This window comes from Agelaius tricolor, unplaced genomic scaffold, assembly GCF_023055355.1.
Source record: "Agelaius tricolor isolate 1412-34295 unplaced genomic scaffold, bAgeTri1.0.p SCAF_87, whole genome shotgun sequence".
NCBI lineage: Eukaryota > Metazoa > Chordata > Aves > Passeriformes > Icteridae > Agelaius > Agelaius tricolor.
In genome coordinates this window covers 86,230-100,000 of record NW_027269347.1, presented here as the reverse complement: position 1 = coordinate 100,000, position 13,771 = coordinate 86,230, and the positions used below count along the sequence as shown (strand labels likewise).

General features: G+C 54.9%; 1 protein-coding gene across 1 annotated transcript in view; it reads left to right on the top strand.

The window, feature by feature from the left end:
* The window catches only part of LOC139585658 (tenascin-X-like), a 62,270-nt gene that overhangs the window by 12,043 nt on the left and 36,456 nt on the right, over positions 1–13,771 (top strand). Inside the window, 15 exon segments of the mRNA XM_071418493.1 lie at positions 88–444; positions 755–1,105; positions 1,428–1,778; positions 2,396–2,755; positions 3,042–3,392; positions 4,295–4,645; positions 5,014–5,364; positions 5,817–6,191; positions 6,854–7,198; positions 7,473–7,832; positions 8,171–8,515; positions 9,770–10,120; positions 10,744–11,103; positions 11,379–11,729; positions 13,014–13,388. Of these exon segments, the coding sequence (XP_071274594.1) occupies positions 88–444; positions 755–1,105; positions 1,428–1,778; positions 2,396–2,755; positions 3,042–3,392; positions 4,295–4,645; positions 5,014–5,364; positions 5,817–6,191; positions 6,854–7,198; positions 7,473–7,832; positions 8,171–8,515; positions 9,770–10,120; positions 10,744–11,103; positions 11,379–11,729; positions 13,014–13,388 (5,334 nt within the window).

Genomic DNA, 13,771 nt, shown 5'->3' with positions numbered 1-13,771 from the left:
TAAATGGAAGGATGTATGCCTGGATTGGTGAGTGGGGGATGGATGATTGGATGGACACAGGGATTGCCATGCCATCATCCATTGCAGGCACAGAAGAGCCAGAGGAGATGCTCCAGCCTTCAGAGGAGCAAAAACATGAGAAACTTCAAACTGAGAGGCCCCCGTCTGAGGCCCCCATGGTGCAGGCGGTCCTGGGGGAGCTGAGAGTGTCCAGTGTCAGCCCCAGCTCTGTGCAGCTGCACTGGAGCGTCCCCGAGGGCTCCTTTGACTCCTTCACGCTGCAGTTCCGGGATGCCCAGGGCCAGCCCCAGGCCCTGCCCATCGATGGCGGCTCCCGCTCGGTGACAGTGCCAGGGCTGTCCCCGTCCCACCGGTACCGCTTCCACCTCTACGGGCTGAGGGGCAGGAAGAAGATCGACCATGTGTCCACCGAGGCTGTGACAGGTACAGGGGAAGATCAGGAGGGGGAAGGGTGGGTGGATGTATGGATGAAGAAAAATGGATATATGGAGAGTTGGAGGGATGAAGGGATGGAGGAAAGGGTGATTGGAGGAAGAGATGGAGTGGTGGAGGGAAGGAGGAATACAGGGATGGGTGCGTGGATGGATGGATGCATGGATGGATGCATGGATGGACGAGTGGATGGTTTCCAGAATGAATGCTCCAGAATATAGAAGTGTGGATGAAAGAGTGGCTTGGTAGGTGGTGCATGGGTGTTTGGATGGAAGCAGCCATGACCATCCCCTCTCCATAGGAGCTGCAGAAGAGCCAGAGGAACTGCCCCTGCCCTCAGAGGAACCGCAGCATGAGAAACCCCAAACTGAGGCCCCCACATCTGAGGCCAGTCCAGCACTCAAAGACATGAGAGTCTCCAGTGTCAGCCCCAGCTCTGTGCAGCTGCAGTGGAGCGTCCCCGAGGGCTCCTTTGACTCCTTCACGCTGCAGTTCCGGGATGCCCAGGGCCAGCCCCAGGCCCTGCCCATCGATGGCGGCTCCCGCTCGGTGACAGTGCCAGGGCTGTCCCCGTCCCACCGGTACCGCTTCCACCTCTACGGGCTGAGGGGCAGGAAGAAGATCGACCATGTGTTCACCGAGGCTGTGACAGGTACAGGGGAAGATCAGGAGGGGGAAGGGTGGGTGGATGTATGGATGCAGAATAATGGATATATGGAGAGTTGGAGGGATGAAGGGATGGAGGAAAGGGTGATTGGAGGAAGGGATGGAGTGGTGGAGGGAAGGAGGAATACAGGGATGGGTGCGTGGATGGATGGATGCATGGATGGATGCATGGATGGATGCATGGATGGACGAGTGGATGGTTTCCAGAATGAATGCTCCAGAATATAGAAGTGTGGATGAAAGAGTGGCTTGGTAGGTGGTGCATGGGTGTTTGGATGGAAGCAGCCATGACCATCCCCTCTCCATAGGAGCTGCAGAAGAGCCAGAGGAACTGCCCCTGCCCTCAGAGGAACCGCAGCATGAGAAACCCCAAACTGAGGCCCCCACATCTGAGGCCAGTCCAGCACTCAAAGACATGAGAGTCTCCAGTGTCAGCCCCAGCTCTGTGCAGCTGCACTGGAGCGTCCCCGAGGGCTCCTTTGACTCCTTCACGCTGCAGTTCCGGGATGCCCAGGGCCAGCCCCAGGCCCTGCCCATCGATGGCGGCTCCCGCTCGGTGACAGTGCCAGGGCTGTCCCCGTCCCACCGGTACCGCTTCCACCTCTACGGGCTGAGGGGCAGGAAGAAGATTGACCGTGTCTCTATTGACATTATCACAGGTGAGATGTAAGGTCAGAGGGATGGATGGATGGATGGATGGATGGATGGATGGATGGATGGATGGATGGAGTGATGGATGGATGGATGGATGGACGGACAGAAGATTGTCCATGGGAAATGGGGTTGGGAGGGATGGAGGCCTGGTGGGATGTGGGAAGAAAGAACGAGAGCTGAATGTGGAATTGTGTGGGGGTTGTGATGATGGATGGATGATGGATGGATGGATGGATGGATGGATGGATGGATGGATGGATGGACGGATGAAAGATGGATGACGCATGGTTATTGTTGGGAGTGTTTTGACATCCTCAAATCAGTGGGTGTATAGTCTGATGACCCCATGCAGTGTGAGACTAAAGAAGGAGTTGAAGGAAACTGTTCATGGTATGACCTGTGGTAACCTGGATGGGTAGATAATAACTGCTGGAGTTAAAGATGCAGGCAATGAAAGGAGAGATGGATGGATGGATGGATGGATGCATTGATGGATGGATGGATGGATGGATGGATGGATGGATGGATGGATGGACAGATGGATGGATTGTTGGTAAGTGGTGGGATGGACTTTTGGAAGGACACAGGCATTTCCATAGGCATCACTATCCCCTCTCCATAGGAGCTGCAGAAGAGCCAGAGGAACTGCCCCTGCCCTCAGAGGAACCGCAGCATGAGAAGCCCCAAACTGAGGCCCCCACATCTGAAGTCACTCCAGCACGGGCGGTGCTGGAAGAGCTGAGAGTGTCCAGTGTCAGCCCCAGCTCTGTGCAGCTGCAGTGGAGCGTCCCCGAGGGCTCCTTTGACTCCTTCACGCTGCAGTACCGGGATGCCCAGGGCCAGCCCCAGGCCCTGCCCATCGATGGCGGCTCCCGCTCGGTGACAGTGCCAGGGCTGTCCCCGTCCCACCGGTACCGCTTCCACCTCTACGGGCTGAGGGGCAGGAAGAAGATCGACCATGTGTCCACTGAGGCTGTGACAGGTGAGGGAGAAGGTCAAGAGAAAGAAGGGTGGGTGGATGTATGGATGAAGAATAATGGATATATGGAGATTTGGAGGGATGAAGGGATGGAGGAAAGAGTGACTGGAAGAAGGGATGGAGTGGTGGAGGGATGGAGGAATACAGGGATGGAGGGATGGATGGATGGATGGATGGATGATTGCCAGAATGAATGGTCCAAAATATGGAAGTGCGGATGAATGAGTGGCTTGGTAGGTGGTGGATGGATGTTTGGATGGAAGCAGCCATTAACATCCCCTCTCCACAGGAGCTGCAGAAGAGCCAGAGGAACTGCCCCTGCCCTCAGAGGAACCGCAGCATGAGAAACCCCAAACTGAGGCCCCGGCATCTGAGGCCACTCCAGCCCTGGAGGAGCTGAGAGTCTCCAGCGTCAGCCCCAGCTCTGTGGGGCTGCACTGGAGCGTCCCCGAGGGCTCCTTTGACTCCTTCACGCTGCAGTTCCGGGATGCCCAGGGCCAGCCCCAGGCCCTGCCCATCGATGGCGGCTCCCGCTCGGTGACAGTGCCAGGGCTGTCCCCGTCCCACCGGTACCGCTTCCACCTCTACGGGCTGAGGGGCAGGAAGAAGATTGACCGTGTCTCTATTGACATTATCACAGGTGAGATGGAAGGTGAACGGGATGGATGATGGATGGATGGATGGATGGATGGATGGATGGATGGATGGATGGAGAGATCCCACTCCCATTCCATCCCCATCTGTCAGTGAGCACCCACTGACTGGGGCACCATTCAATCAACCACTGACACTTCCACTGGCCTGGTCACCAACATTTGATGTCCACTGTCATCATCATCATCATCATCATTATCATCATCATCATCATCCATCAGTTATCCGTCATTATCATCCATAATTTTTATCTCCCATCTATAACCACCACCATCGTCAATCATCATCATCATTCCTCAATCATCTTCCATCCATCCATTCTTCCCTCCGCCCACTGATCATTCTTCATCCATCATAGATGGATGGATGGATGGATGGATGGATGGATGGATGGATGGATGGTTTGATGGAAAGAAGATTGTCCACGGTAAATGCATTCAACAGGGACAGAGGCCTGGAGGGATGTGTGAAGAAAGAACAAGAGCTGATATGGAATTGTGTGGGGGTTGTGAGGATGGATGGATGGATGGATGGATGGATGGATGGATGGATGGATGAGAGATCGATGACGCATGGTTATTGTTGGGAGTGTTTTGTTGGTGGTTTGACATCCTCAAATCAGTGGGTGTATAGTCTGATTAGCCAATGCAGTGTGAGACTAAAGAAGGAGTTGAAGGAAACTGTTCATGGTATAACCTGTGGTTACCTGGATGGGTAGATAATAACTGCTGGAATGAAAGGTCCAGGCGATGAAAGGACAGATGGATGGATGGATGGATGGATGGATGGATGGATGGATGGATGGATGGATTGTGGGTGGGATGTGGTGGGATGGACATTTGGAGGAATACAGGCATCTCCACTGGCATCATTATCCCCTCTCCATAGGAGCTGCAGAAGGGCCAGAGGAACTGCCTGTACCCTCAGAGGAACCGCAGCATGAGAAACCCCAAACTGAGCCCCCCACATCTGAGGCCACTCCAGCCCTGGAGGAGCTGAGAGTGTCCAGTGTCAGCCCCAGCTCTGTGCAGCTGCACTGGAGCGTCCCCGAGGGCTCCTTTGACTCCTTCACGCTGCAGTTCCGGGATGCCCAGGGCCAGCCCCAGGCCCTGCCCATCGATGGCGGCTCCCGCTCGGTGACAGTGCCAGGGCTGTCCCCGTCCCACCGGTACCGCTTCCACCTCTACGGGCTGAGGGGCAGGAAGAAGATCGACCACGTTTCAACCGAGGTCATGACAGGTACAGGGGAAGATCAGGAGGAGGAAGGGTGGGAGGATGTATGGATGAAGAATAATGGATATATGGAGAGTTGGAGGGATCAAGGGATGGAGGAAAGGGTGATTGGAAGAAGGGATGGAGTGGTGGAGGGAAGGAGGAATACAGGGATGGATGGATGGATGGATGGATGGATGGATGGATGGATGGAGGGATGGATGCATGCATGGATGGATGATGGATGGAGGGAGGGATGGATGCATGCATGGAGGGATGGATGCATGATTGCCAGAATGAATGGTCCAGAGTATGGAAGTACGGATGAATGAGTGGGTTGGTAGGTGGTGCATGGATGTTTGGATCAAGTACCCATGACCATCCCCTCTCTAAAGGAGCTGCAGAAGAGCCAGAAGAACTGCCCGTGCTGTCAGAGGAGCCGCAGCATGAGAAACCCCAAACTGAGGCCCCCACATCTGAGGCCACTCCAGCACTGGAGGAGCTGAGAGTGTCCAGTGTCAGCCCCAACTCTGTGCAGCTGCACTGGAGCATCCCCGAGGGCTCCTTTGACTCCTTCATGCTGCAGTTCCGGGATGCCCAGGGCCAGCCCCAGGCCCTGCCCATCGATGGCAGCTCCCGCTCGGTGACAGTGCCAGGGCTGTCCCCGTCCCACCGGTACCGCTTCCACCTCTACGGGCTGAGGGGCAGGAAGAAGATCGACCGTGTCTCTATTGACATTATCACAGGTGAGATGGAAGGTGAACGGGATGGATGATGGATGGATGGATGGATGGATGGATGGATGGATGATGGATGGATGGATGGATGGATGGATGGATGGATGATGGATGGATGGATGGATGGATGGATGGATGGATGGATGGAAGGATGGTTGATGGATGGATGGATGGATGGATGGATGGTTCCTGCGATCCAGATACGTATCTTGATGAACAGAAGCTTGTCCATGTGAAGTGGGAGCTGGGAGGGTTGGAGGCAATGGGGGAATGTGGAGGCAAGGAGATGACAGTAGTATTGGGTGGGGGTTTGGGTTGGCTGTTGGGTGGCTGGTGGGATGGACAGATGATGGATGGATGGCAGTGATGGGCAATGGGTGGGGGCATGGTTGGGTAGATGATGGATGGACATATGGATGAACACATGGACGGCCACACCCACCACTGTCCCCTCTGCACAGCAGCCACAGGCGAGCCAGAGGAGCCACCCGCCCCCTCAGAAGAGCCCCAGACTGAAGCCCCGCCATCTGAGGACACCCAACCTGAGCAGCCCCAAACTGAGGTTCCCCCGGCACGGGCGGTGCTGGAAGAGCTGAGGGTCTCCAGTGTCAGCCCCAGCTCTGTGCAGCTGCACTGGAGCGTCCCCGAGGGCTCCTTTGACTCCTTCACGCTGCAGTACCGGGATGCCCAGGGCCAGCCCCAGGCCCTGCCCATCGATGGCGGCTCCCGCTCGGTGACAGTGCCAGGGCTGTCCCCATCCCACCGGTACCGCTTCCACCTCTACGGGCTGAGGGGAGGCAAAAGGATTGGCCGAGTCTCCACCGACACGGTCACAGGTGAGGGGCAAGGTCAGAGGGATGGAGGGATCACAAAATGGAGGCATCAAGGGATCCCATGCCCATCACACACCCCCCAGCGAGCAGCCATTGACTCAGCACCATGGGGTCAAACTTCAACCCTTCCACCAACCTATTGACCAGCACCTTCCATCATCCATCATCCACCATCAGCAGCAGCAACCATCAACTGTCCATTGTCATCCATCATCTCCCTCTACCATGAATCACCATCATCCATCAATTGTCCATTGTCATCCATCATCTCTCTCTACCATGTATCGCCATCACCATCATCCATCAATCATCCTGCATTCATGTATCCTTCCATGCTTCCTTTATCCTCTGTCCATCAAGGATGTATTTGAGGATTGATGAATGATAGGTTTTCCATGGAAAAGAAGGGTGGGAGTCTTGAAGGCATGGCGAAATGTGATAAAATAGAGTCAGAGTGGCTGATGTGGAACTGTATAGGGGGTTGTGTTATATGTTGGGTATGTGATGGGAAGAATGGATGGATGGATGGATGGATGGATGGATGGATGGATGGATGGATGGATGGATGGATGATCCAATGGATGGACACATGGGTGAAGTGAGCGATGGACTTTTGGAGGAACACATGTATGACTATGCCCGTTACCATCTTGTCTCCAATACAGCCAGTGAAGAACCCTTGCCCTCAGAGGAGCCCCAACAGGAGAAGCCCAAAACTGAGTCCCCGGCATCTGAGGCACTCCCAGCACGGGCAGTGCTGGGGGAGCTGAGAGTGTCCAGTGTCAGCCCCAGCTCTGTGCAGCTGCACTGGAGCGTCCCCGAGGGCTCCTTTGACTCCTTCCTGCTGCAGTTCCGGGATGCCCAGGGCCAGCCCCAGGCCCTGCCCATCGATGGCGGCTCCCGCTCGGTGACAGTGCCAGGGCTCTCCCCTTCCCAGTGGTACCGCTTCTCCCTCTGTGGTTTGCAGGGAAGGAAGAAGATTGACCGTGTGTCCACCGATGTCATGACAGGTAAGGGGGAAGGAAGGGTAGGTGGATGTATTGATGCAGAATAATGGATATATGGAGACAGGGAGAGATGAAGGGATGGAGGAATGGGTGATTGTAGGAAGGGATGGAGTGGTGGACGACAGGATGGATGGATGGATGGAGGGATAGATAGATCATGGATGCCAGAATGAATGTTCCAGAGTATGAAAATGTGGATAAGTGGCTGGATGGGTAGGTTGGTAGGTGGGGGACAGTTATTATGATGAAAGTACCCATGACCATCCCCTCTCCATAGCAGCTGCAGAAGAGCCAGAGGAACTGCCCCTGCCCTCAGAGGAACCGCAGCATGGGAAACCCCAAACTGAACCCCCCACATCTGAGGCCACTCCTGCACGGGCAGTCCTGGGTGACCTCAGTGTCACCAGTGTCAGCCCCAGCTCTGTGCAGCTGCACTGGAGCGTCCCCGAGGGCTCCTTTGACTCCTTCACGCTGCAGTTCCGGGATGCCCAGGGCCAGCCCCAGGCCCTGCCCATCGATGGCGGCTCCCGCTCGGTGACAGTGCCAGGGCTGTCCCCGTCCCACCGGTACCGCTTCCACCTCTACGGGCTGAGGGGCAGGAAGAAGATCGACCATGTGTCCACAGAGGTCATGACAGGTGAGGGGAAGACCAGGAGGAGGAAGGGTGGGAGGATGTATGGATGAAGAATAATGGATATATGGAGAGTTGGAGGGATGAAGGGTTGGAGGAAAGGGTGATTGGAGGAAGGGATGGAGTGGTGGCGGGAAGGAGGAAGACAGGGATGGATGTGTGGATGGATGCATGGATGGATGTGTGGATGGATGCATGGATGGATGGAGGGATGGATGGATGGATGGATGGATGATCCCATGGATGGACATGGGTGAATGGATGAATGGCTGATCTCTGGTGGGATGGACATTTGGAGGGACACATGTATGACTATGCCCATTTCCATCCTTTATCCAATGCAGCCAGCGAAGAACCCCTGCCCTCAGAGGAGCCCCAACAGGAGAAACCCCAACCTGAGGCCCCGGCATCTGAGGCCCCTCCTGCACGGGCAGTGCTGGGGGAGCTGAGAGTGTCCAGTGTCAGCCCCAGCTCTGTGCAGCTGCACTGGAGCGTCCCCGAGGGCTCCTTTGACTCCTTCATGCTGCAGTACCGGGATGCCCAGGGCCAGCCCCAGGCCCTGGCTGTTGATGGCAGCTCCCGCTCGGTGACAGTGCCAGGGCTGTCCCCGTCCCACCGGTACCGCTTCCACCTCTACGGGCTGAGGGGAGGCAAAAGGATTGGCCGAGTCTCCACCGACACAGTCACAGGTGCGGGGCAAGGTCAAAGGGATGGAGGGATCACAAAATGGAGGCATCAAGGGATCCCATGCCCATCACACACCCACCAGCGAGCAGCCATTGACTCAGCACCATCTGATCAACCATCAACACTTCCACCAACCTATTGACCAGCACCTCCCATCATCCATCATCCACCATCAGCAGCAGCAACCATCAACTGTCCATAATCATCCATCATCTCCCTCTTCCATGAATCGCCATCACCGTCATCCATCAATTATCATGCATCCATGTATCCTGCCATGCTTCCCTCATCCTCTGTCCATCAAGGATGGATTGAATGATGGAGGAGTCGAAGATTGTCCATGGGAAATGGGGGTGGGAAGGGTAAAGGCAGGTTAAATGTGATAAGAAAGAGACAGAGAGGTGGAGGTGAAAATGTGTACGGGGTTGTATTGGATGTTGGGTGTGTGATGGGAAGAATGGATGGATGGATGGATGGATGGATGGATGGATGGATGGATGGACGGACGGACAGTGGATTTATGGATGTGTCGGTGGCTGGTTTGTGTACTGGGTTTTGGAGGTGCAAGGCAATGAGAGTGTAGGTGGAGGACTGCATTCAAGGACTGACTGAAGGAAACAAGATGGATAAAGATTGATGATGTACGAGGTTTTTTAGGGCAGATTGACTGTTGTCCGATAATGCAGATCAGATAGGTGGTTGGGTAGTTGGATGATCAATTGGACGGTGAGATTAAAGAAGAAGTTGAATGAAAAATTGTGTGAAAAGAAATATGACGGGATGGATGGAGGGATGGCTGGATGGATGGACCGATGGATGGATGGATGGATGGATGGATGGATGGATGGATGGATGGATGGAGGGATGGAGGGATGGATGGATGGATGGAGGGATGGCTGGATGGATGGACCGATGGATGGATGGATGGATGGATGGATGGATGGATGGATGGATGGATGGATGGAGGGATGGATGGATGGAGGGATGGATGGATGGATGGATGGATGCATGGTGTGATGGATGGATGGATGGATGGATGGATGGATGGATGGATGGATGGATGATGGATGGATGGATGGATGGATGGATGGATGATGGATGGATGGATGGATGGATGGATGATGGATGGATGGTGTGATGGTGTGATGGAGGGATGGTGGATGGTCCAGAATATGGAAGTGCGGATGAATGAGTGGCTTGGTCAGTGGTGGATGGGTGTTTGGATGGAAGCAGCCATGACCATGCCCTCTCCATAGGAGCTGCAGAAGAGCCAGAGGAACTGCCCCTGCCCTCAGAGGAACCGCAGCATGAGAAACCCCAAACTGAGGCCCCCACATCTGAGGCCACTCCAGCACTCAAAGACATGAGAATCTCCAGTGTCAGCCCCAGCTCTGTGCAGCTGCACTGGAGCGTCCCCGAGGGCTCCTTTGACTCCTTCACGCTGCAGTACCGGGATGCCCAGGGCCAGCCCCAGGCCCTGCCCATCGATGGCGGCTCCCGCTCGGTGACAGTGCCAGGGCTGTCCCCGTCCCACCGGTACCGCTTCCACCTCTACGGGCTGAGGGGCAGGAAGAAGATCGACCATGTGTCCACTGAGGCTGTGACAGGTGAGGGGGGAGAAAGGGTGGGTGGATGTAAGGATGCAGAAAAATGGATATATGGAGAGATGGAGGGATGAAGGGTTGGAGGAAGGGAAGGAGTGGTGGAGGGATGGAGGAATACAGGGATGGATGGATGGATGGATGGATGGATGGATGGATGGATGGATGGACGGACAGCAGATTTATGGATGTGTCAGTGCCTGGTTTGTGTCCCGGGTTTGGAAGGTGCCTGGCAACAGGAATTTGCATGTTGGATTGGATTCAAGGACTGACTGAGGAAAACAGGACAGATGAAGGCAGATGATGCATGATGATTGTTAGGGCAGATTGATGGTTGTTTGGCAGGGCAGATCAGATCGTTGGGTGAGTAGTCGGATGATCAAATGTAGGTTGAGATTAAAGAAGGAGTTGAAGTACAAAGTGTTTGAAAAGAAAATATGATGGGATGCATGGATGGATGGATGGATGGATGGATGGATGCATGGATGGATGCATGGATGGATGGACACATGGAAGTATGCTTTGCAGAATGAATGGTCCAGATTATGGAAGTGCAGATGAAAGAGTGGCTTGGTAGGTGGTGGATGGATGTTTGGATGGAAGCAGCCATGACCATGCCCTCTCCATAGGAGCTGCAGAAGAGCCAGAGGAACTGCCCCTGCCCTCAGAGGAACCACAGCATGAGAAACCCCAAACTGAGGCCCCCACATCTGAGGCCCCTCCTGCACGGGCAGTGCTGGGGGAGCTGAGAGTGTCCAGTGTCAGCCCCAGCTCTGTGCAGCTGCACTGGAGCGTCCCCGAGGGCTCCTTTGACTCCTTCACGCTGCAGTTCCGGGATGCCCAGGGCCAGCCCCAGGCCCTGCCCATCGATGGCGGCTCCCGCTCGGTGACAGTGCCAGGGCTGTCCCCGTCCCACCGGTACCGCTTCCACCTCTACGGGCTGAGGGGCAGGAAGAAGATCGACCATGTGTCCACCCAGGCTGTGACAGGTGAGGGGGGAGAAAGGGTGGGTGGATGTATGGATGAAGAAAAATGGATATATGGAGAGATGGAGGGATGAAGGGTTGGAGGAAGGGATGGAGTGGTGGAGGGATGGAGGAATACAGGGATGGATGGATGGATGGATGGATGGATGGATGGATGGATGGATGGATGATTGCCCAAATGAATGGTCCAGAATATGGAAGTGCGGATGAAAGAGTGGCTTGGTCAGTGGTGGATGGGTGTTTGGATGGAAGCAGCCATGGCCATGCCCTCTCCATAGGAGCTGCAGAAGAGCCAGAGGAACTGCCCCTGCCCTCAGAGAAACCGCAGCATGAGAAACCCCAAACTGAGGCCCCCACATCTGAGGCCACTCCAGCACTGGAGGAGCTGAGGGTCTCCAGTGTCAGCCCCAGCTCTGTGCAGCTGCACTGGAGCGTCCCCGAGGGCTCCTTTGACTCCTTCACGCTGCAGTACCGGGATGCCCAGGGCCAGCCCCAGGCCCTGCCCATCGATGGCGGCTCCCGCTCGGTGACAGTGCCAGGGCTGTCCCCGTCCCAGCGGTACCGCTTCCACCTCTACGGGATTCACAGAGGGAAAAGGATTGACCACGTTTCCATCGATATCAGCACAGGTGAGAGGGACAGTCAGAGGAAAGATGGGATGAGAGATGGACAGAGGGAAACAGGGTAGAGGCACAAATGGGTGGATGAATCCAGGGTTTCCATATCCCCATCCCACATCAAGCACTTTTCTAGTCTGACATCATCCAGTCAAACATCAACCCTTCCACTGACCTGTTGAACAACACCCTCCATCATCCATCATTATCATCATCATCCATCATCATGATTTATCATCATCATCAACTATCAACAATGCATAACCCTCGGTAATATCGATTATCACCATCAATCATCATCATCATCATCCGTATCATTATTCATCATCATCATCATCTATCAACAATGCATAACCCTCAGTAATATCCATTATCACCATTCATCAACATCACCATCATCATCATCATCATGATTTTCTATCCATGAAGGATGAACAAGTGAATGGTTTTACAGATTCCGGTCTGAGTGTTGGGTGGGTCCTGTCCAAATTGAAGGAAGTAGTTGGATGGGTTGATGGGTGGTTGGGAAGGTGGGATGGATGGATGGATGGATGGATGGATGGATGGATGGATGGATCGATGGATGGATCGATGGATGGATGATGGATGGCTGGATGGCTGGATGGATCGATGGATGGATGGATGGATGGACTAATGGATGGATGGATGGATGGGTGGATGGATGGATGGATGGATGGAGGGATGGATGGATGGATGGATGGATGGATGGATGGATGGATGGATGATGGACGGATGGATGATGGATGATGGATGGATGGATGGATGGATGGATAGATGGATGGATGGAGTGATGGATGATGGATGGATGATGGATGGATGGATGGATGGATGGATGGATGGATGATGGATGGATGGATGATGGATGGATGAATGGATGGACAGATGGATGGATGGATGGATGGATGGATGGATGGATGAGGGATGGATGGATGGATGGATGGATGGACAGATGGACAGATGGACAGATGGATGGATGGATGGATGATGGATGGATGGATGGTTCCTGCGATCCAGATACGTATCTTGATGAACAGAAGCTTGTCCATGTGAAGTGGGAGCTGGGCGGGGTGGAGGCAATGGGGGAATGTGGAGGCAAGGAGATGATGGTAGTATTGGGTGGGGGTTTCGGTTGGCTGTTGGGTGGCTGGTGGGATGGACAGATGATGGATGGATGGCAGTGATGGACCATGGGTGGGGGCATGGTTGGGTAGATGATGGATGGACACATGGATGAACACATGGACAGCCACACCCACCACTGTCCCCTCTGCACAGCAGCCTCAGGCGAGCCAGAGGAGCCACCCGCCCCCTCAGAAGAGCCCCAGACTGAAGCCCCGCCATCTGAGGACAACCAACCTGAGCAGCCCCAAACTGAGGTTCCCCCGGCACGGGCGGTGCTGGAAGAGCTGAGGGTCTCCAGCGTCAGCCCCAGCTCTGTGGGGCTGCACTGGAGCGTCCCCGAGGGCTCCTTTGACTCCTTCACGCTGCAGTTCCGGGATGCCCAGGGCCAGCCCCAGGCCCTGCCCATCGATGGCGGCTCCCGCTCGGTGACAGTGCCAGGGCTGTCCCCGTCCCACCGGTACCGCTTCCACCTCTACGGGCTGAGGGGCAGGAAAAGGACCGACCGAGTCTCCACCGACATTGTGACAGGTGAGTGGGCAAGGTCAGTAAGTGAAATGGTTGGAGAGGTGGCTGTAAGGATGGAGAGATCAAAGGATCCCACACCAATCCCGTCCCTTCCGGCCATTCGGTACCCACTGACACCAGCATCATCCAATCGACCGCTGACCCTTCCGCTGGCCTATCAGCCAACACTCAGCATCATCCTTTGTCATGATCGTGAATTAATTGGATAGATCATCCATTATCTGTCCATCACCAATCACCAATCCCTCCATTCCTAGGTAGCTCCACTTCTCCCCCAGTTTCCCAACTTGGTAGTGGAGGATGTGTGGAAGTGTTAGCAAGGTAGAGAGATGAATGGATGGACAGACGGACGGACAGATGGATGGATGGATGGATGGATGAATGGA